The following is a 25,094-nucleotide window of genomic DNA, read 5'->3' as shown; positions in this document are numbered from 1 at the left end:
TTAGCTTTGTCCCGGTTCTCCAAGGTGAAAAATACAACCTGTGATACAAATAAATATTGTGCTATTTCAGATAAATCCTAGAAACCTTTATCAGATGCATCTGTCTTTTAACACTGATTTTTCATTAAGGTGATAAGCAAATTTTTGCAAGTCTTTGGCAGTCATGTAAATTTTCAGAAATGTAATATGAAAATATAGCATCATAAATGTATGAATTTCAAATTTCTCAGATTAAAATATTTCTAAAGCATTATATAATATACACCTAGGTAAAAGCATGTCTTGGCTGTAGAATTTTCTTCCTTTTGCAATGAAACATTTCTCAATAGAACTAAAGTGCTTTAAAATCCCTCTTTAAAAAAAGTGAGAGATTTCTTAGTTATGCTAAAAGGTCCTTTATTAAAATATTTATGTGATTTGTAAAACTTTTGCTTGGAGGAATTGTTCTTTCAGGGACAGTTCTGTACTGGTAGCTTGATAACTGTGATTCAGTAGTGCTAATATTCAAAAGACTTTTATTAAAATAAAAAAAGGTAGCAGATACTTTATAAGAGCAGGACTGCTCTTTATGAAAACTTTGTTTCCTTATACAGATAGCCATTTGGAAGAATTTCCCACTCTCCTTCACTGTGCAGCCAGATTTGGATTAAAGAACCTTGCAGCTCTTCTACTCAAGTGTCCAGAGGCCACACGGGCTTGTAGGATAGCCAACACACATGGAGATGATCCAGCAAGTCTTGCTGAGAAGCATGGACACAAGGAACTAAGAAAATTAATCAAAGAATTGTCAGTAAGTTCATATGCTTTTTCATATGCCATCAATAACCAGGGCACCGTGATGTTTTTACTACTGAGCAACATACTGTCTCCTCTTGTAAAGCCTAGTACGTCGCAGTTCTTCTGTCTTAAAATATTACTGTACCCTTGCTGTCTCAGAAAGAGGGGTCAAGATGGGGTTCCGCCACTTTGTCTGCACTGTTTTAATGAAGATAAGTGTTTTTGTGTTGCCTGACTTTTAGGCATGTAATAGAAGGAGAAGAGTGAAAAAGAAATACCTCACATGGCCTAGCTAGGTCTGTGCTTTCAGCTCTTACCAGTAGTTATATTGTAAATGGTCTACCCTAACCATCTAGAGTAGGAGATAAAGACTTAATCAGAAGTCACTTCAAAAATGATTTCTTGAACTCATCGTTGTCTTGCTTCAGCATTTGACAAAGAGATTGCTTGCCCTGCCTTGGCTGTCCACTCCATTGTGAAGGAAAATGGAATTTTCCTACTCTTTGTTAGATGGACTAAATCTTTCTTCAGATGGATATGCAGGAGGGGAGGTTGGGCAGTAGTTGCCCTTCCACATGAAAGATAGTAATAGAGAAATGCTGTCCATTCTAGCAAGCAAGCTATTGCCAGTAAAATGTAACAGAATTGATAGTATAAAAAGTAATATACCGTAGTGACACTTGAGAGCTTTAACCTATTTTAAGTGCTTGCTGTGATAACTATAGTATGAGGTGATAAGCCTTGCCCCAGAGGTTTTAAAGCCTAGAGCACAAATCAGGTAAATTGTATATCAGGACAGGATATGAAAGTTGGATATGTTGTGTAGGCATGGTGCAGTTTTGCTGATGGTGTGATTATTTTTTTTGTGTTGCATTCCATGTTCATGGACAAATGTTCACAACAGTCACTGAAGAGAAGAAATGGAAAGAGTAAGAAAGCCAGAAGGTTCATTTGTTCGTTATCAGTCATCTTGATGTAACCATGGATAGACATAAGACCAAAGACGGGTTTGAAGAAGTATAAAATAATAGCTATGTAGGTTATGTAGGGGAGGATTTTTAACACAACTGATGAAGAAAGTGCAAGAAACGTAAGGGTGATTTAAAATAGAAAAAGATATAGTAAAGAACGGAAACACTGACTGACGTTAGTTATTAAAATAGTAGAGCAAGGACATAGCGATTGATTCTTTTTTTTTTACTTGATACACCTGGCATCTAATGTAAAGGCGAAGGAAAGGCATTGGGAAAACTGAATAAAAGTTTATTGTGGTCAGTGCTGAATCTTAAAGGTGACCTTAGGAATGCGTTAAGAGCTGATTTTCTAATTAAAATGAGTTCAGGGGAAAAAATTGCAGCCCCTACTTGCCTGAAAGTAAGACATTTTGGCAGTGATCAAGATGCTGAATGAGAATGTTTTATTTACCTTTTTGTTGTTGTTAAACAGCTATTGATACAGGCTTTAAAAAGCTGGGGGAGGGAAAATATCTACAAAGCAAGAAGTTCCTATCTAGTGGAGAACGTGATCTGGTGTCTTTTCAGAATTGACAGGGAATATTTCCCTGTGTTTACAGGGCAATGGATCTGATCTCAAAAGCACTGCAGAGCTTTTTCTGCTGGTAATGCAAAAGAGTATTGTACTACAGACATGATGCGTTTACCTCTGTTTTGATACCATAGCTAAGATCAAATTCATCTAAAGAAAATGTGATCTTCCTTACCATCCAGCATAAAACTGTCCATGAAACCAGACAAAAGCAGACAAAATTCATGGATTAACATGTTAGTGATTTTGCATTTAACAATTTCTAATTGCTGTAGTTGTCTGACAGTCAACCTTGCACTGGTCAGAGAGCCCCTGCGAGTAGCAGTGTGATGTACAAGGTCAGGCCCTCTAGGTTTTGGAGCTTACCAGTTTGCTTTGAAGAGAATAGAACTGCCAGATGTCCTCTTTATAAGTTCATATGCCCCCAGTACATGCTGTATGTAAAGGATTAGTAAAACTAGGCAGAACATGAATAAGTTAATACCTAACTCTCTGTGAGATACCTGTGTTTCTTTGCTAAGGCGGTCATGTTGGTCAAAGAGTTGAGCACTGATAAATTAACCATGGAAACCATGGTTAGCCATGGTTAATTAGTCATGGTTAATGATAATGGTTAATTCTGTAGGACATCTATTTTTTATCCTAAAATTGTAGAAATACACTCTCCTGCATTTCGGATATGTCTTTGTTGTGCACCTCACACAGGACTGGAGGCTCCAAAAAATGAATCCTTTCCTTTTTCTCCTTAGAAATACACTTGTATTTGACATAATGGTATAGTTTGGGGTGACTGTAAGAGAAGATATAAGCACGTATGGTACAGACAGACTACAAGTGATATGCATTGAGAGATTGCATTGTGCTACGTGAGTCTTTTTGTATTTCAGTAGGTTTTGTCAGTGATGGAAGGCAGTGTTTGTGAGGGTGATAGATTTCACTCTAAAATTCTAAATTTTTCCTAACAGGATATGTGCATATCTCAGATAAACTTTTCGTTTTTAGTTGGGTAGTTAACTATCTTAATGGTTCCTTGGTATAAAATTATCAATCTATAGCATGGATTTTTAATGGTAAATCTGATTTTATACGATGTAATCTTTCACTGAAGTGGTCTCTACATGGTATGTATCGGCTATTGTTTACATATAAATTGTTGATGATAATACTTCTTGTCTCATGAGGACTGCTTTCCCAAGTCTGAATACTTGTACCAGGACTGAACTATAACCAACTCTACTACCATCGTAAGAATGAGACATCTGGTTAGGATAAGTAGTGTACCTCCAATTTTCAGCTGATTCAAAGGGCATGGCTTACTAATGCAACACAAGTAAAAACTGGAGTATGCTTCAAGCCTGCCAAATGTGTAATATGGTATTTTAGAAATGTTAGCTCCAACCCCAGGAAGAAAAATGGCTTATTTGTGTCGCCTGTAATAGTGCACTTAAGAACAAAAACACTTACTGTACTTCTGTAATTGATGGGAATGTGGAAAAGAAATATTTGTGTGGCTCTGAGCCAAGCAGAATTTAGTTTAACCACGATCCAGGAACTTCCCGTTACAGTTGGAGCATTGAAATTGCTCATTATTACAACAGAAGTACTTTTGTACTTGCCATGCCTCTCACTGTTTTAAAATTGGTACCTGTGTTTTGCTTTTCCTTTAAGGAATAGCCTCAAAATATTCACAGTAATCCATCACTTCTATCTTAAAGAGCGATAGAGTTCCAGAAAAATGAGTGTATTAAATGTATGTTCAATTTGTCCAAAAACCTGAAAGTGCCTTTCATATGCCTTTGTGCTGGGGAGCCCTTTGGGGAATAAGAATTTCCTGAGGTGGTTAGGGAGAGGAGGCAGCAGAAGGAGAAGGGGCGACACCGCGGCTGCTGTTTCTGCCTTCAAACCCGGGCCTTTGCTGTGCAGCCCTCTCTGGTGGGTGGTCAGCAGACGTGTGCTCGGGACTCTTCTGGCCAAAGCGAGCTGTAGGACCTAATTTGCACACTGGTTCATCTATGGCACAAGTGCCCTGTCATTGTTAAAAGGAAAAACCTCCTTTCTGGAGCTGGATACTAACGGCATTGATGCGGGGAGCGTTACAGCCAAAGAAGGCAGATCTGGAGGGCTCAGCTGGCATGCCAGGAGCTGATCTCCTCATTTGTGTGAAAACAAAGCACGAGGGAAGGCTCACATAGCATGTAGCCTGCTTCTGTTGTTACAGCTGTATGGATGGGGGAGTTGGGAAGAGATTTTTACCTTTTAGTACCACTGTTATATGCAGGGCCATTAAATGCTAAAACATCACACCCTTTAATAAGCTGTATAAATGCATGTTCCCACAACCAGAAGTGTCTCAGACTCCTGCATTTCAAAAGCTCATTGAAAATACCTCCCTTGCGAGAAGGGAACATTGCAAGGCTCGATCCGTTTGTGTTAAAGGTACTAAACTGATGGAGCCAGCCCTGAAACAATCTGTTTAATGGGGATTATGATAAAGCTGAGTTTCAGACATACCAGTAGTTTATTAAGCAGATTCTATTTTTCCTGCATTTTTGCACAAAGCCACTTAAATGGACACTCATTTCCAATTCCAAGGCATTTTTCATTCACGTTTAGATGAAGTTCAATTCTCTCTTCTGTAATATAAAGGAGGAATATTTCTTAACATTCTGCGATAACATCCTGAGTTGTCACTTTGTCTTGTGACTTTCATCCTCAATAGAACCAAGTACTTGAATGTTTTCCGTAATTACTTTTAGGTTGAATCACATAAATCAAGTGTGTGAATTTAGAACTAGTAAGAGCTATTCAGTAGGAATGCTGGCAGGAGTCCTCATCTCAGAGTATCTGAAGAGGAGAAACGATGAACCTTTTGGGCTTAGTTGGTCCAGCCGATGGCTCAAACTCCACTAAGAATGGCTGAAGTACTTTTGCTTCCCATTAGCCATAGGCTCAAAGCATGTCTGCAGTCAGGTGTTACGTACCTGTGACAGGTAAGTAACTTGTTAAGCCAGAGCAGTCTGCTCAGATATCGGGGCCCTCCTTCAGATGTTTGTCTGCTGTGCATGCTCTGTCTCTGAAAGCCGTTTTGACACCAGGTTGCTGTTCTTGTTACCAGCTGTGGTCTTTCAAGCCTGCATAAAAGTTCTGCCTACAGAAAATAAGGAAATCTCTTAAATGAAGCTCTTGTCCAGCACACAAAGGAAGACTTCAAAAAATAGAGGAGAGAAAATTTCCAGGCATTAAGTGACTAATGAGAGGAGTATATTCAGTTTGTGACCTAACTGCTTAAAACTGGAGGTCGCGCTGATAGCCAGTCTAGGCATTTAAGCTTTGCTATGGGCGTAATTCCTTGTTCCAGCACTTTGGTGCTAATTTCTCCCTTCCTTTTCTGTGCTACTGAATGGGTCAGTCAGGAAGATTACTGTGTGCCACTTGTAGTATACATCACCATTTCTAAGAAAAATACAATTCAGAAAGCATTTTATCGCTTGTTATTGCAAATAACTTCTGATTGTTGGCTTTGGCCTTTAAAGCAGATTCCTAGGGGTGACATGAATGTCATTTAAATACAAAAATTGAAATAGTTGTTTCATGTTCCACCACACAGTCAAGACAGCACAAATCCATTTTGAGTTTTAAAATACCTTCTAAAATTTCTGAATTGCTTGCCTAAAATTTGAGGCAGAAAATACAGGTTTGTGTTTAACCTGCCCAAGACATAACTGTCCAACTGTCACTGGCCAGGCCTGTGACAATCCATATCTAAACAATGGACAGGTGGAAAAGTCGTCTTCTTGCCACTAACAAAACCCTGTCTGGGTTTCTCGTTTAATTTAATTTTCCATGTCTGCTTGTTTCAGGCACCTCTTAGGTGCCTGAAACCTCTTTTTGAAAATATAATAGGCATTTAATTCTGCAGATTTTAGTGAAATTCCTGTGAATTTAGGTAGATTGGGACAGTGCCTCAGAACCCATTTTATGGAAGAAGCGTGTTGGATAAGCGTTGTGTTGGGAAAAGTCTTCCTGAAATGACAAGCTGTATTTTTATAAATCTTTGTGAGCTTAAAGAATGGGCAGGTGTGTAGGCTGGCAAATAATTCATCGATGTACATTTCACGGCTCTCAAGCCAGTCTTTTTGAAGTAAATGGTTGGACCAGAATCCAGAATTTCTTCAAGTACCTTCAGCTTGGTAAAATAGAAAATGATCTACAAAAATGCTGTATTGTGGAACTTGAGGGCAGTTTTTTCCTCCGCTGTTTTAGGCAAAAAGAATCGTACCTGGCATCATAGCTGCCATCTCCAAATGGCAATGAATCTTTAGATGGCAGGTATTCCTTCAACAAGGATTCTCATACTTGATAGCGAATTCTAGCAGCTCATCAAGAATTAGCTTTTACAAACACAGAACTATTATTCTTGCATCAGTGTTTGGCTTTGTGTTTCTGGAAACGGCTGAATTAAAAGGCAGAGCTCCCCAGCATGAAACTATTATGTTTTCAAATCTGGTTGCAATCTCTTCCAGAGCTATTAACGTTCTGCTGGGCAAGGACCACATGTAGAAAGATGAAGTGGATATATATTAAAGAACCTTAAATGAAATGAATCTGATTGCTATCAGTATTTGTTTAATTACTTTAAATGCTACTATAGTGTTGCACTGGGCCATTGTTCATTACTTTCAAATAGCTGGAAGAGGATGCAAGAGAGAAGGGGATTAATCTGGTTTCTAAAATTTGTGCTCATCCACTAGTGATTCCTCTGTGAAGCCTGCTGGGATAATATTCTTTCAATAGTATTTTAATGTTCAGAAGTGTTGGTTACATGCATCCTTTGATATTCTGGAAGTTACTTAACTGAGAAGAAAAACTGAATATATTCTTTGATATGTTTTAGTGACTGGATATTCACAAACCCTTGGCAATGAAATCAAATTCTTAAGCTTCTTGAGGAATTTGAGCTGAGGAATCTATGAACTTCTACCAGCTGATAGGCAGATGACATCCTATGATTTCAGTGAGATGTTTGTCCATAGGGACCTCTTTTTTTTTTTCATAAAATTGCTTGTGGAGAAGTTTTGTGTTGTCAGTGCTTGGAGTCGTATGGGATATGGTTGGGGGTATTATTTTTATTTTACTAGCTGGCAAGGTTTCCTTTTCACATACTCTCAGAGGGACATGATCTCTGTAATAATAACTTGCTGGCACATACTGCCTTCTGCGGTCAGAGTTGACGATTTGTGTTTTAGTGAAGAGATAAGGTACTGACTGAACATAGAAAAGCTTTGCTTTAAGGAGAAGAAGCTCGATTTCTTCTTTAAAAAAAATCGAAGACGTTAAACTAAACACATTTTTAAGGTTTCCGTGTAGACTTTCATTCAGGCTAGAACCTTGTACCTTAACGGGGATCAAGTCTTCTGTTGTAACTGGAAAGAATGATAAATAGAGCTGCAGAGTTGGAAGCTTTCTGTATGAGATGCTTTTTGAATTTTTTGTATAATTTAAAATGAACTAGGATGGTTTTTCCAAAGAATTATCTGGTATTTTGTCTAATCTTCTGATATTTGGCAGTTATAACAGTGGCACAGTGGAAGTCAGTTGTTTGCAATTCAGTGATTCAAAAAGCCTTCACAATTTTAAGGGAAACTTGAATACTAGTGGAATTACTAGGCAAAATGCTTATGAATTGGAAACAGGAAAAATGAAAAAGGGTTCTGTAACAGCCCTTCTGTTCTTAAATGTATTTATGACTGCAGACCCAAGGGATCGCCAGAGTCCTACTGATTGTTTTGTGACAGGGCAACATCAGTAAAGATGCTTAGCTAGGGGATTTTGTTATGTTGTTTGGGGTTTTTTGTTGTTTTTTTCAGAAGTAGTTTCTAGGCTGCAAAGAGTCACCCCAATCATTCATCTGCATTATTAGGCTCTGAATTTGCTTGAACATGTGAAAAAGGTTTAGACAAACTTGTTTATGTTAAAGAAAAATACAAATACAGTGTTTTACAGAAATAAGAGAAAACAGAAGTGACCATGTTATGTTATCATAGAAATCAGTGGCATGCTATGCCAAACCTGTCCTCTGTATCTTTAAAGAAGGATGGAAATAAATATGTTTTGGTAGAGACTCTGTACTAGCCTGAGGAGGTGTTAGAAGGTACATGGTGAAGATGCACAGAATAATGACTGTTTTCAAAGTAAATATGCCACTTCTGCTTAACCTCTGTCATAAGAGAACAAGCAAATTTGACATGAAATGCTATTCACTGTGAGATGTAATTTCTCTGTTCAGCTGGTTAAGATACTACTGAAGCCAAAAGCATATGAAGGATTTAAAAGGCTAGACGTTTTAGTGGATGTTGAAAAGTTTTTGTCACTGTATGTAATGCTTTGTTTCCATTGTGAGAGTAAGAATCCTCTACCCAAGGTTTACAACCAGTTGCAGGAGTTGAAGAAACTTTCCCAGGAAGAAGCTACTCCATAGTTGTCCATTAGAGCAATTGTTCCTTGCACCTTTCCTGTGCTGTTCTAAAAACTCTGTTGTTATGTGAGCATGTTCTTTCTTCCTGCTATTTCTTCTTCAAATACAGACATCTCAGACACCCTTACAATGCAAAGGAAAAGGTGAAATGATTTCGACTCATCTGCTAACTCCAGGTTTAGTAAACAAGGAGTGAGTGCTGGGGCATACCAATGTAAAGACCAGAAGCAAGTTTAGGGTATTGCCTCTGTGGGATGAAGTAATTTGAAGGTATATGTTTAGCTGTCAAAAAGCAAATATACTTTGAAATAGTGTATGATCTCAGTGAGACTATCTGGAGTATGCCCTTCGGCTGCCTCCCAGTGATCTGGGAAGGAGTCAAACATCTGTCACATCTTACAAGTTGGTGAGCAGAAAGAAAGCAAGCGTATCAATGTCACCTTTCTGCAGCCTCTCAGAAGGGGAAAACAAGAAACAAAGAGTACGCAAAGAGCAAAACTGTGGTAAAGGGAATTTCAGTTTTGTGAAGGAAAAATAGAAGAGGAAGGGAGCTGTTAGTTATTGTGGTAATATAGTCTGTGTGCCAGGAATACCTACCTTTTGAATGATATTGTGAGGTCCGAAGGGAGATTTTTGATCTCAAAACCCAAAGAAAAACTGGGGGGAGAAGGAAGAATTAATGAATAAAGTTAGGTACGAGACTTGCCATGTTCATAGCAGTCTGAAGGTTCAGAGCTCTGCACAGCTCTAATAGTGACTTACGAGACTTTCCTACAACTGTAATTTATTGCTTAATTAGAAAAATTGTCTTTAGGCTCTACATCAATAGAATGACCACTGGGGAAAGGCATTTCTCAAAGCTACCAAGCCTATTATATAAAACTGCTTTAAAAAATCCATTCCTGCCCTGCATATTGCTAGTTCTGTTTAACACAGCCATGCAAATCTCCATTTATAATTCCGAGGAGTCTGCACAGAAGGCACGCTCGTTGTTTTGCCTTCTCTTCCCACCCACATATATTGTTCTACAATAAATGATTCAGTATTTCATTACCAAGACTCTAGGGTACCTAGCAGTATTCATTTGCTTTTCTTCTATTTGATACAAACTTAAAACTGGTTTCTGGGTTCCCATACTCTACCAAACTCCAGAGAGGATGCAGCAATTGACATATATGTTTGCTTTCATGGTGGAAGTCAATATGTTAATAGATTCCTTTAATAATACATGCTTAATAACCATTGCAGTCATTATAATGCTGTCTGTAACAGGCATAGGCAGCCTTCCTCAACCCCATGAGCTAAATGCCAAAATCTTTGTGTATGGTAGCAGCAGTGTATGCATATCAGAGGTTTGGCAGTTTTTCCTCAGGCAGCAGAAGTTAACGGCTCTCTGCAGCTCTTCCTGCAAGCGTGAGGCATGTGACTGGATCTCAGTGCTCTCTGATGGTGCCAATCGTATGATATTACTTACTCATGAGATTTTGGTTATTTATCTGTTCCTGTATGGTCACAGGGGTGATCTGGGAACCATCCTTTAAATATTAGAGAATTGCTTAAGACCTGTGGTTGGCCACGTGTGGCCTTCTGAATTCCAGCTGAGTACATCTGCTCTTAATGAATACCACTTTCCAGAAAGCCAGGAAGCCTCCTGCCACGTGGAAGATGCTAGCAAGCTCCTTTCAGGTTACATAGGAAAACACAGAAATCAGTATCTGTACCAGACACGGAAGTAATATAGTTGTACATGTGATTCCTAACAGGATCACTTAAAAGATCTTTGAAAGTTTGATTTTAATGAGATATATTTTAAGGAAACTGCTGCCAGTTGATAGCGTGTACTGTCTTATGTAAATGGGTCAAAGAATCGAACAAAAGTTTCCATGGAGACTGTGTATAACTCCAAGGTGCTTTTCAAATTAATTAAAGCCTTGTTTTGCAAGGGAAAGAGGTTAAAGGTGACAAAATCTAGTGCTGGTATATAGATCTGCAGGAAACTCTGGCCATCTTGTCCTAGGGACACCTATCATCATTGACAACATAGCCAGTAGAATTATAGCAGAAAAAAGTAGTGATTTGAATAGAGTTCTTTGTTTCTCCAGAAAAGTTAAACGAGACAGACCTAGGTGCAGGCCTGAGCTAGCCATGAGCACACAGAACAAGAAGAAAACCTCCTGGAAATATCCAAAAAAAAGATCACTTCAGAATTCTGAAAGCAAACGTGACTGAGCTTGTTAGTGAGAACTACTCACCTCCTTCTTTTTCCAGATTATTAAATAAAGTATAACTTGTTATTTTAATGTTCTTGTTCTCTGCACCCATTAAGTGCGCTCATGTAATACAAGACGAAGGATGTTACTTCTCACTAGTTTTTTAGTAAATTAAATGACTAAGAAGCAAAAAATGGTGAGCAAACATACACAGTTCTTTGGACTGCATTGTGTTTTGCTGTGGCTCGTGAAATACGACGTTTAGTTAAAACTCAGGTACTCTGAAACAGGCTTCGTTCAGATACATGACTGAGTAATTACTGAAGAACAAATAGTGCACAGGGTTAGAAGGAAAATGCAGCCCATTTTTCAGGCAACACAACTAGGAAGAGTTGTTAGAAGACTTATTATAGGTGAAATTCTTCAGAAAAGTGGTCAAGATCTGGATAGGGTTTTAACTCTGTCCGCAAAGACTGGGTGCCAACAAAAAGGACATGGTAGAAGTGCATGTGTAGAGGCTTAAAGCAACCTTGGAAGACTGCAGAACTGCTGGGCTGCTGTTAAATGAAAATATCCATTCCACGGAGCAGAAATAACATACCCAGGGCATAAATGAACAAAACGAAACCTTTATCAGAGCTGAAGTTTTAATCCACCTACCAGAGTAGAGCTAAAAAAAAGTCAAGAGATTTAGAACAGAAGAGTATTCAGGGATTTGGAATTATTTGGAATGGGGAACTTGTTCTTAGGGAATTTTTTCTAATCTGGCTATTTCCAGCAGTAACTGGAGATCACCGGGAATGAAAATACACATTGTACAAGGTATGCTGATTTAAGTAGAGACAAAGAAGCTAAAGATGATCACTGAAGTGTCTGAAGTTCAGAGGTACTATGACTGACTATAAAACTAAGTTATACTTACTGTGTGGCACCATGCCCTCATAAACATATTGCAAAATTTGACGCTTCTGGCTTAAGAAATGTGGCCACTAGCAAAAAAGGCCATTATACCAAGAAAATGAGGATTTAGTAGGATTTCTAAAATTTTAAAAGATTATTATCCTATTGAGAAGTTTTGTATTAAATGAAGTGCATCATACAGTGCTTTTCTACTGTTACGTATGTCCATGAGGACTCAAGGGAAGGCTAGCAGTAGGTTCGCTGTCTGAGCATTGTACATGGCAGTCGGGTTACAATGGACAAATTGAAATATATATATATTGGTTTTGGTGAAAGTGACCTTTGTGAACTGCTGCAAAAAGAGCTGCAGAGGGTTTGTGGAAAGTAACAATGACAGTAGCACAAAACAACAGAGGTTGCATATTCCCAATTATTACTATAATGAAAAGAATTTCTGCTGTGAAGTTGGTATTTTTTCTCTTTCCTTTAACAAGATGAGACTGGAAACTTTTAAACTGTTTTGGGTGAATATATTACAAAGCAAAGATAGGAATGCATTTAAGAACAGAAAAATCTATGGCAGGGGAGGCAGGAACATTTTATATTTGCTTTAAATGAACCATATGATTGGAGCCTCAGCTAAGGCTTTTCATACATGTCAAAAATATAGGCCAGGTCAAGAGAGAAAATTCATTGTTGATAGTTCATGAAGAATTGGCTCCCTAGAGAAAAAGCAGGCACAGATTTGTTTATATTGCCGGGGGCAGGGGGAATCGTGTGTTTGGTATTTTTGTTCTCATTTCCCTAAGAGAGCTTCAAAAGATCTTTCAATAGCTCTCATAGAAAATGTAGATCAACTATATATATGGTATATATATATATATACACACACGCAAAAAATATATACTATATCAAATTTGCTTTTGCTGAATAACAAAATACTTCACCTGATAATATCTGAAAATCGACCGTATTTATGTGGGCAAGAGTGACATGCTTTGCAATTAGATACAGGTTTTAAAAATGAGTGCTGCTACTCATTATTTTCATTCTCAGAAGGCTAGTGAAAGAAATCATTTTAAACAGCAGGAATAGGCTGAGGTGGTGGTAGGCTTATACTTGTATCTGCATTAAGTCCTGTAAGTTGGCAGAATAATGCAAACGAATTATGGAATGTCATCTTCTGTAACCCAGAAAGTTGTGCTGTTGGTATCAGAGGACAGTTGCTGTAGAGGTGAAGAGCTACAGCAATAGAGAGCAGTCAGAACCCACCAGAATTTGTGGTCCAGCAGCTCTCTGCAAAACTATGTATTTAGAGTAGTCTCGGTGATTGCAGGTATCAGTGTTTCCACTAAAAGTAGTGGACTATTTTGCAGACTAGCAGGAGATTACCATGAAAAGCTGAGACATCAACTGCAGGATCTGATCCATACAGAAGCAACGGGTTGTTGATACCTGACAGCGGTGATATTGGCATATTTTAGAAGACTTGGAAATCTACTGACATTTACGGGGGATGACGTGGACTACTTGAATGCTACTAGGTTGTTGTTTAGTTAATAAACTGATTGTAAGAATTTTAATTGCAAAGAACCCCAGCTTCATGATGCTCATTTCAAACATTTTCCCTGATATTTTGTGAGACTTGAATTCATCATAGCCTCAATAAGTTCGTGAGTCATTTATGATATTCAGAATTGTAATTTGACCTTTCTTTTGGATTTGTCTAGTTAACAGATATTTCCATTTCAAATACTTAATAGTTGGGAAATTTTATTGTGTTCATTATAATTCAGTTAGCAGTGAAATGTTAATTGAATACTGCTAGTTTGTTTAGATAATAGCTCTAGATGAATTTGCAGATATTTTCTGATTGGAGGAAGTTTTGTGTTAGATTGGTACACAAATGATGATAATAGTGTTATAGCTATTATTGATTTTGTCAGTACTGCATCGGGCTCATGGCCTGCTAGTAGATAGGGTAGGAACGTGGTTAAGAATTGGCCCTGAGTGGTTTGGGGAGTAAATGCTTCCATGGTTACTGAATTCTTCAATTTTTGGTCCCAGCATTGAGAGGAAATGTATAAGAACATCCCTATCTCTAAATTAGCGTCAATAGTGCGATTTAACAAACTGATTCTAGTCCTTGGCTCATAAAATTTGCAGTTATATGCTTTTAGTGAAACATTTTGCAATTCAAAAGCTGTTTTTGATTATATCCTTTAAGTATACCCTTTAAGCAGTAGATGTAATGTGTATCAGTACAGCTTGTATATAAAAGTACAGGGTGATGTTTCCTACAGCCCAGACACACAAAACATCATGTATTAACATGAATTATTATGAATAAAAACTAGAATTATCTACAATTACAAAATACTGCCAGTATTTGTTGGCCTATATATCAGCAACTAACTACCAATCTGTATTCTTAATTTTTGGTCCAGCTCCAAGATGTTGTAAGCATTGCATGCACAGAGTGTGCTCACTTTTTTCAAGAAGCTAAGCTTGAAGTTTCCTTGGTGGATGCATGTATTATACAGATTAGACCCCTTCTGTTTCCATCATCTGGAATGAACTGCAGAAATGCCTGGAGGTTAAGTTCAGAAATCCCTACAGACTCATTGCCTCTGACCCATCAAGCTTGTATCCTGTATCTGAATAGGAATGAGGGATAGAGACAAATTATTTGAGTCACGGATTTTACACGTATTATTTCACATTTTAGCTGAGAGCAGAAATTACATGCTGTATTTGTAAAATTGGGACTGTTAATCTCATAGAATCACAGAGGTGAAAGCCCCATCCAGCCTGGCCTTGAACACCTCCAGGGATGGGGCACCACAGCTTCTCTGGGCAACCTGTTCAACTGCCTCACCACCCTCAGAGAACTTCAGAACAGAACAGAGAACTTCTTTATATTTCATCTAAACCCTCTTTTAGTTTGTAGCAATAGGTCAAGGATTAATGGCTTTACTCAGTGTGTACACTCAGTAGCAATTTTCCTGTTTTCCTGTAGGCCCCCTTTAGGTACTGAGGCCCCCTTTAGGTATCCCTTTGTTTGTTTTGTTTTCCTCATACCAAAATTTCTAATACTTCATCCTGAAGTGGCTAATGTAATTGAGATGAATTTGTGGGTGTGTTCCCAATTCTTTGTAGCTATGGTAAGTGACAGTGCGACAAGTAGCTCTTGACATGAGCTGACGTCCTTTGGACTGAGTAGGTGATTCTCTCCCAGGGAATTCAGGAGGTAAAGAATCAGCCCCCCAGTTGAATATAAATTTATGAAAGATAACTCTGATTTGTTTTTCCTGTTTGCATCTTGGGGAATTTGATTCCAGCCTTCATATGTAATTAATGGAGGCTTTGAGTGTATCAGTGCTCCAAAGGAGCTATAGTCATGAAAAGCATGCTAAGGGTAGAAAAATCAAGTAATTAGAAAAAGCAGAGACTCTTAAATTGTTTTATTAATTATGGCACACTTTATTAGATTTAATCTTGCATAATTTTTCCTTAAAATGGGATTTTGTATGCTTTGTCCTTTTTTTTTTTTTAATGTAAGTGAAGGTATCTGGCTAATAGTTTATTCAGATGTTGCAGCATTATTGATCAGATCTGATGCTCACTAAATTTTCTGTAGGCAGCAGTGTTTTGAGAACTTGCTGTCTTTGACTTGGATGATTTTCTGAAATGCTTTTTATTATAGCTACCTTAAACCTTGGAATAATGTTATTGCAAAATGCATGTAACACCTTTCAGTGCATGTGGCTTTAACAGCTGTTGAATTTGACTTTCACAGCCTGTTGCAGTTTTTCATCTTTACAGATAAGGCCTTCGTACAACAGCATGAAGCCAGAATTTCTGAGCTGATGTTAAAAAAAGGCATCACTTATAAGTCTGGAATTTTGCAAGCCAGAAAATTTGCAAGTATCAGAAAAAAAAAATCAACCTGTGGTCATTACTTTAATTTATGAGGCTGTTTTGAAGAGTCTGGGTATTATCCTTGAGAGATGTACAAACCTCCCAACGAGACAGAAAATACATGACTTTCTGAACCTGCGTCTTCCATCAGGTATAAAGCTTTTAGTGGCACCAAGGCTGGTGATCCATTTATCTCCTTTATTTGTAGAATAAGTTTACAATGGCTCATCTAAAGTGATGTGTTTTCAGACCAATTAACAGGTGTGATTTATACAGTATCTTCACAATTATTAAAATCTAAATTGCAAGTGTTACTAGAAGCTATTCCGTGAAACAGCAATGAAGAAGTGTTATATTAGTGTAAGTGAATCATTTCTTGCTAGAACTGGTTGGTATTTTCATTGTAAACCATTTATTTGGTTATTTTTTAATATCTATTCAGTTTATGGATTTATTCACAGCTGTTGCACTTTGTTTATGACTTTGTTCCGTAGTTCTGTGTCCTCTGTAGATGTGTTCAGGTGCTTTCACTGTCATTTCACCTCTTACCTTGGTCAAAATTATGTTCCTTCTTCTATTGATCAGAGAAATACAAGACTCGTTAGGAAAAAGATGAATGTCATTGGGGTTGTCAGGTTTTATTTTTCACACGGCAGTAGGAGGAGGATGTTTTCTATGGTTAGAAAAAGATAAAGGGAAGAGAACTCAGGAAATTCTGTTGTATATATATGTGTGGGTTTTGTTGTTTGTTTTAATGCATATAGGCTTTCTGTTTAGTGCTGCCTAAATTATGTATGCTAATAAAATTATGGTGCTTGTATAATAGGCTTGTGGATTAATTATATATGAGGTGATCTGTTAAGAGGGTGTAATGCTCTTCTAGTCTAGTGTTAATTTTCTCTTAGCTGGTAGGATGCTGACCAGTGGACCTGGAACATGATAGAGGAGTTATTCAGCCTTATGTTCTTATTCCACATAGACCAATTTTTTTCACCTTTACATCAGAGAAGTCTTTTTTATTTTAAGATATGCGTCTCTGACTTCTCTTTCTCTTTCCCTTTGTAATTCCATTTCTTGCCCTTAGTGGGGCATGTAAATGATGTACAGAGTACATGTAAATGGTGAAACCCATGTACAGTACCCCTAAATAGCTTCTAGGTCTGGAAGAAAGCAGCAAGTTTGCCTCTTGACAATTACAGGCTACCCTGTTTGATATTGCTTGTGCTGCTAATCAGCATGCAAAAAGAAGAAAAGAGAAAATGGCTGGAGCAAAGGTTTGAGCATAGCTTTGTCTGGCATTTTCAGTGACAACATGCCACAGTGATCTCCTACATAAGAACAGCTATATTTTTGTCTCTTTTTGCATTTGGAGGAATATAAAACAGTCAAGTTTTTGATCTTTGGATCAGAAACAGTGACCTGATAGTTTTGGGAACCCAGGAGGCTTGACCTAGGCCATAATCTAATTGGAGAGTGGTGCAGGTTAGAGCGTTAGTTCTGAAGAGAGAAGGAATTTGTCTGCTTGATGCCTGCCGTGTCTGTCTTCCTGGGGAGAGAAGAGCAGATAATGCTGCACGAAAATAATGCAGCTTGCCTGGAAAAGAAGGAAGATTAGGGATCCTGAGGTTAATAGTGGACAACAGGTGAGATTAATAGGACATAAAAGTTAAGAGCATTTTGTGGCAGCTTTATATGCCAGTGTGGGAGTTGTTGGTGGTGTTTGGAAAAAAAAAAAAAAAAAAAAAAAAGGCAACCGTATGCATTCTCCAAGCAAATGAATGAGTCCTACAAGAAAATGACTGGCAAGATTAACCAACTTCATTTTAGAGAGAGAGATGACTGCTAAATTCAGTATTTAATTCAGTATTTTAATTTAGTATTTAAAGTCAACTGTAGTTATTTTCCTGTGTATTCACACCAAAAAAAAAAAAATTTCCTTTTTTGGAAGAATTTTGTTCCTTGTGGTATACAGACTTGCATTTCATTGATCATACTGGTCTTGTGAGTGAAACTGATAGTGTTCTGGATGGTTAATAAGTGTTCCACATACAGATTTGCCAGTGAAGGCCTGTATCTTCACATCCTGAATTAGCTGAATAAACATAATATCCTCAATCATGTGATCACTTCCATTGCCGGTGAAAGCGCAAGGTATTCCTATGTGTGTACTCTTCCTTTAAAAAGTTAAAGCACTTAGTGACAAAGCAGAAAATGAATTGTAAGTACTTTAGATAAATCTGCAATATTAAAAGCTGGCAGATGGGAAGAGTTTAAGCATTTTTAAGTGCTTTGAGATCTTAGTCCTGCTGTAAGCCTGCTAATAGGCTGGAGATGAAACAGCTAGAGATGAATTCAGGTAAAACGTTTAGGTAAACCTCTGTCTGCAGATCAACTGTGTTATGAAAATGCATGTACAGATAGGCTCAGAGAGAAGGAAAGTCGCAAACTTTTAAGTGAGAAGGACTGAAGATATAAAATCTGTTTCAATAGAAGTAAAATTCATTTGGGATCTTAGAAAAAGTTTAGACAGACTTTGGGGTTTGCTTAGTGTGTTCGGCATGATGCGGTTTCCCTTTGTGCTTTGCCCTGATGTCTATGAACATTTAAGTGGGTGAAGGACCTGTAGAAGGAGCTGCTGCTGCTGTGTATTGCAGTGGTAGTTCAAAAGCATTTTGTAGATGGATTCTGCTGCTAAGTGTACAGTACTGAAATTGGCAACTGATTTAATAAAATCCAGTGACAACTGGGGTATGTTATCCCTCTGTTTGCATTTAGATGATTCATCGTATATTCTGTAATTGCCAAGTCGTTCTCTAGTAACCATGAATAGCTAGATTTAGGTGATGAAAAACAGCAGCAATCTATTAAAAAGGGGGGGGGGGGGAGGGGGCAGAAAAATCAGTCGGACAGCATATCAGAAGGAAACTCTTCAGAAGAAAATGAGTCCTGGAAGCTATACTTGACGTACCGTGGCATCGACGTGACAAGGCTCCTGCTTGGGTTTTGTGCTGCCATCGCCAATAAAATGTACTCAGTAAAGAAGGTAGTGAAAGGCTTGTGCTTTTTTTGGCCTTTGAGTCATGTCCAAAATTGGCTCATGCATGTTATCTCACCTCTCGTTTTCATAAGGAACTGTAGGCTGTTCTTTAAAAAGCTGGGGGAAGTGGACAGTGTGCTGTGCCATGTACACGCTGAGATGGCAAGGGCTTTCGTGAAGGCAGGCGGCATCCGAGGAGCTTGAGGAGAGACGGTACATCTCCTATTGCTCCCCGATCTCCCTGGTACAGAAGAGTTGTACAGAGGGAAAACTGAAGGCGAAGGAAAGGAGCTGCTTTCCCTGACACTATTTTATCCATCTTCCCTCTCCTTTCTTCCTCTTCAGGGAGATTTTGGAGGATCCAGAAAGCAGCAGACTGTGTAAGTCTAGGGACAGTCTAGTCCTGTGCTTGCAGTTCCCAAAACTCACAGTATTACCAACATGTTTTGATTGGGACTTTCTAAATGGTGTTTACTGTAGCTGATGATTCATCCCCAGCTGTTTCAGTAAGTGTTACTGTATCATTTATACACTTCATACAAAACAGGCAAATTAAGTTTGGCAGGGACTCATGCAGTAGGAGTTGAAGATTTGTAAGGGGTGCGGGAGTTGTCTTTTTGGTGAAACTATCAGATAAGGCCTTTTGGACTTTAAGGAGTGTCTTCACTTCAAATTTCCGGTATTTTGGATCTGCCACGTCTCCAGTGAATGGAGCAATGGACAGAAAAGTCTCCCTGTAATTTTCCTGCTCAAGTCTGAGGGGAGGAATGGCTTGCTGTTGGTCTATGCGGAGCTGCCCTACCCAGCTCCCCTTATGCTGTGGTGCACACTCACAACGTCCTTCTTGTTATGGGGTCCCAGCAAAAGGCCTGCACTCAACCATCGAGAGAAACTGAAGGGTGCCCACAGACAAACCCATGGGATTTTTACCACCCTCTTCTGACACAGTAAATTGCACAACTCAAATTGTGATTTTTATACTACAACAGTTTGGAAAAACTCACAGATTGATACACAGGTGTTTACTGAGAGTTTTGGATTGATAACGTGGAGCTTGTTAGTATCGGAAGTGCAGGAGGCATTTTCTGGCTTCATTTTTGCATGCTAGTATGTGTGTTTTAAATCCAGTTTTGAGACCAATGCCAGTCTGAATTTGTTGATCTCTATTTGGGATTTAGGATTCCCCACTCTGTTCTGGGTTACCCGTTCCCCAAACAGAGAGGAGTCACGCTCTGTTTGTGAGTCTGTTGAGACACTTTTAGAGCTGGAAGGGGAACTAAATCGCAACGGAGGTTCTGCAGAGTTAGATGGCACAGAGCGTGCTGCTGGTTGTCTCTAATTCAATTGCTTGGGGAAAAATCTGCACCACTTAATGGTTTGGAGTTGAAGAGGCTGAAGGAAAAAGAAGCCTTGACAAATGTGATTTTTAAATGCAAATTATTATTATTTTTTAGCCTAATGGTAAGAATTACCGAGTTTTAGTTCTTAACCCACAATAATTTTAACTGGTATAGCACCGTATTATGGCCAGTCATTGGTAATCTGCTCTAACATTAGTGACAGTGATAATGTATTATCCTTCTGATTCGTTATTCAACACATTAATCCCTTGGGTGTTTCTTTTAATTTCATTGGCCATACTCCAGGAGTTAGTCTGTCTTCAGCCCACTGTATGCAGGAGGTAAGCACAGAGATTAGGCTTCTCAGTAAAGACTTAGTGTTTTTTGCTTTTCCAGTGAGGTTTATTTATTAGCAGAGAACTTCCTATTTAGAAGATACTTTTTGAGAGAGCTGAACTGTTAGACGTGACAACCTGATAGATATACATTTTTAAAAACATACAAAACTGAAATCAATATTCACAAAAGGTTTTTACTGTGGTTCTTCATGAAGCATTTTGTGTTTTCTCCTTTTTTATTTTTCCTTTTCTGTGAGTATTCCAGAAAATGCATAAACATCAGAAATAGCAGGGTTGGGATTCAAGCACAATAATACTTCCACAGTTATGGGAAAACCACAAAGTGATGGTATCATCAGCATGATTTCCTATGGGACCTTTATGAGAGACCCTCATTTAGACCCATATGAGAGATTACAGGCAAGGCAAACATGAGTAGCAGAAGTGTGTTCTTTGTAAAGCCCTTTTCTCACTCTGTATCTTCTTTAAGAGAATAGCCTTTCTCTGGAGACTAATAATTCCTATTCGTAGCTGAGAAACATCACTCCCCAGACTTGAATGGTTGTTTAACTTTTGCATATTTATTTGTCTCAGGCTTTGAGGAAAACATTGTAGGGCTAAAATAAAACAAAAGCAGAGATACAGGTGAGCTTGTGAGGAATAGACAAGCTGGCAGAGAACTCGGGGATATTCAAATTTTAAAGCTATTTGACAGTTTTGAAATGCTCTTAATGGTTTGAGCATAGTTTCTTATTTACAGTTCTGTGCCTTCTTGTACATGCCTAAAATGCTGTATTAGCCATGATTTTGAAGAAGACTTAAGCTAAAAATATTTGATGCTGACTGTTAAAATACTGTTGAAGGACAGAGCCTGATTTTGCAGGACTTGATGATGTTTTCTAAGCAGATGTTTCCAGTTTTTATAATACTATTGATCTTAGTTCTAGCGGTGCAGTCTGAACTGGTGCAAATATGTTGATGACATATGTATGTGGGAAGCAGTTTTGTCAGAATGTCTCCAGCATGATTGTTCTAGAGATGGGTATGACAGCAGGTCAGTATTTAGCCATCAGTATTCATGGCTGAAGTATATTTTAGAGCATAGATTTAATTTGACTTGACACGTGGCAGAAGACATCTGTCATCTGTTGTTTTTATCACTTCCCCCTACTTGTGTATTTTTAAAATAATAGAAAAATTGGGAAAAATGTATGTTAAAATTTGTCTGAGAAAATGTTGTCATTTTACCTTGTATACTTAATGCTGATTTCACAAAACTTTAAGCCCTTTTTCATTTTTTTTAATTTCATTATTATAATTTACTGAAAATAAGCGTTTCTTTTTGCAGCTCAATTGTTGATTAGTTTGATCCTACTTTGTGGGATTAATGCTGATAATGCCGTTATTTTCATTCCATCAGACAAGCTAAGAGACTACCATTTTCTGCACTCATTTTTTATTATTGTTCTAGTAAAGCAGTGCCCTTATTACATTTCTCCTATTTTTAGAAATGAAAGAATGGCATAGGAACTTTCAACATTAGCTGAAGATATTTTTCATTTGGAGATGGGGAAGTTTCTGACCTGTGTCAGAATTTATCTGAGTAATAAGACAGTTTCCTCTAACCTCTGCACAAGTTGCAGTATGGAGAAAAAAAAAAAAAAACAAACAACTTTCAGAATTCTAATACATCCATAATACAATATTGGAATACAGATAGCGTCTTACCCTCTTTATGTCTCATCTGATTAAACTGGGTCCTCTTTATATAGATGTATCTATGGTTTTACTATAAATATGCTGTAAACATGGCTGAGGAAGTAGGCATGCATCATGTTTGCTCAGTATTTAGTATGGTACTTCTGTTTATAGCAATGCATACAGTTGGAGAGAGCCAAGTTGTACACCACTTTACATTCTCTTTCTGCTACAAGAATGCCAAAAAGTAAAGGCTAGAGATGGTCCGTCTCCAGAAAAAAATAGTTTGTTTGATGGCATTAGACCCAGGAGTAGGAGCTGTTTAGATAATATAGGGAAGAAAAGATAGATATCCTTCACTATTTGGAATCAGATGCTAGTTAGGTTCAGACTCGTGAATCCATCGGGCTATAGCACAGTTCTTTTGAGCCTCTGTGTAAACACTAAGGCAGAAGTGGATTTGTAACTTCTGGCCATGGGCTTGTGGGCTATTCAGCCTAGTTCATGATGTTCTGCCTTCAGGAGTGTGTGGCTCATCTTCTGGTTTAGATGCCAATACTTTCCAGAAAACATAGATTTAGGATCACAGAATGGTTTGGGTTGGAAGGGACCTTAAACACCATCCAGCTCCACCCCCCTGCCATGGGCAGAGACACCTCCCAGTAGAGTATGTTGTCCAAAGACCCACACAACGTGGCCTTGAACCAGTTTTAACCATCAGGGAAACGTATGCAATTTGCTGTAGAAAAGGAGGGGACTTTAAAATTACTTTTTTCAGTGGATAGAAGTGTAATACAACATCCAGTTAATGCAGTAACTTCATGGTTTAAGTGGTAGAGGGTTTTATTGATATGACCGTACAGCCCGAGTTCACATTTGAAGGTCAGAAAAGATAGAGTTCATTATATAAGTAGCCGGCATTGTTTATACATCCTACATTAGTGCTGCTGTGCTGACCTTTTAGTTCTGGAAGTGATATGGCCCCCAGGGTTTAAGGCAATATACTTTCTCCAAATTCAATTGTGTTTAAAAAAAAAAATGCGCTAAGCCAGTGCTTCCCATAGAGCCTGTGGGTAAAAGGAAGATCGAGGTTTTATGAAACTATGTATTTATTTCCCTTCTTCTCTCCTGAGTCCCATAGAGAACTGATTAATTTCCAGCTGTGTCAGAAAGGAAATCATCTAAACTCAGAAAATGCACAAGAATAAGGGTGGGGCACAAAAAGGCATCGTAGCCGCTTTGGAAATTTTCAGATTTCTTTCCTCTGAAATCTGAAAATGGATGCTGGCAGGAAGTTTCTTTTTCTCCTTCACTTTGGAGTTTGTAGGAGGAGAAGGAACAGATGATGGACAGCAGCAGCTCAAATCTCTGTGCTAGCTAAGCTATACAGCACAGTGCTGGGCATTCATCACCAGTGTTGACAGCAGCAGAGATGGGGGTGGACAAATGATTACTAGAATAGCACGTATCTCACCAGGAGGATGTAGTCCACCAAATGTGGGAGCTATTCCTACTTTCTGAAAAGCTAACAAACTCCTTACTTTTAATAGAAATTGGCTGTGCGTCACCCAAGGGGTTAAGCTGCTCTGTGTTCAAGCCATCCTTTTACCCTGTTACAGGAGAATATCTGCATTGCAAGGCGTTTCATTTTCTTGCCTAATTAAACTAGACGGAAAACAAGTGCTATTGTACAAACAGCAAGTTCTTCAGCAATTTACTTCATGTTAAGTAAACTTGTGTGGAAATCCATCTTTGTTGTATGGAAACTAAGTGGTTCCTCTCTACTATGCTGTCTCTCTAATGGCCATTCAAATCTTGGCCATTCAAATCTTGCCCGTATTAGCACAGACTGAAGTGTGGCAGCAACAAATTTATTTTAACTCTTGCCCTTTGCTTTACTTCTGTAGAACACTACCACCACTACAGTCACTTGACATCTTTGTTGAACATCTCAGTGGAAAGGCCAAAGCACAGTCCCTTGGATGATGGACTTCCGAGGCAGAGTTTATAGGCAGAGCAGAGTGAGAAATCTGTACTGGTTCTCTCTCCTAGCAAAACAAACAAATAAATCAGTTTTCAGCTAGTAATTTACCATCTTAATGAGAAATACACTGGATTTTTTTTTCTAAGAAGAGTAAAGCCTACAACTCTTTAATCTGATACTTAATTTTGATACCCATCAGAATGTTTGAATAGATTACAAGCAAAGCTACAATGGGATGCTGTAATTATTCTTTTCCCCCAGAAGGCATAGAGCAGATTTGGTAGAACGTTAACTGCCTTGTAACTTGACTGAAAGAAAAAATGCAGTCCTATTACAGAATTGTTGGGAAATCTGGGAGGCAGCACTAAGCTGAAGAAATAACCCCATGTGGACCCATGGATTCAAGAGCAGAGAAATGTCTGTGTGACAGTATGTGGAACATTGAATTCTTGTCCAAGATGAGGGCTTTGCAGTAATGCATGTTAACAGTTTGATTTTTTTGCTAGTTTTATTGAGATTCTTACTGTTCAGTCCCTAATGGATGGCAGAAAAGATCTTTCCTCCCATTTTTGATTTTCTTGACTGGAAATTTCTGTAGTAGTTTGGAACCTTCATTTTCATAAAGATGATCCACAGTTGTATACACTCTTCTTCTTATAAATGGTCTTGAGATGTACTAAATCAGTAGTAATAATTAAAAGAAAAAAAAGTGTATAACAGCCACGACATGGGTTCATGTTTACAAAACAGGAAGTGAAAGTTTCATGTCATTGGTGGAGGGGTAAGAAGCAGCAGATAAGGAGTTTTTATGCCTATGGTTTTTTGAAACACGTGCCAGTGGAGGGAGACTGATGCATCCCAAGAGACTA

The 25,094-nt window shown here is 38.3% G+C and overlaps 1 protein-coding gene across 1 annotated transcript in view; it reads left to right on the top strand.

Moving 5' to 3' along the window:
- BANK1 (B cell scaffold protein with ankyrin repeats 1) overlaps nt 1–25,094 on the top strand; it is a 115,240-nt gene that overhangs the window by 44,429 nt on the left and 45,717 nt on the right. The window contains exon 7 of the mRNA XM_050710364.1: nt 594–790. Within this exon, the coding sequence (XP_050566321.1) occupies nt 594–790 (197 nt within the window). The remainder of the gene's footprint in view (nt 1–593; nt 791–25,094) is intronic.

Source organism: Cygnus atratus, chromosome 4 (assembly GCF_013377495.2).
Source record: "Cygnus atratus isolate AKBS03 ecotype Queensland, Australia chromosome 4, CAtr_DNAZoo_HiC_assembly, whole genome shotgun sequence".
NCBI classification, from domain to species: Eukaryota; Metazoa; Chordata; class Aves; order Anseriformes; family Anatidae; genus Cygnus; species Cygnus atratus.
Note: the sequence above shows the minus strand (reverse complement) of the source record. Positions and strands in the feature narration are given on the sequence as shown.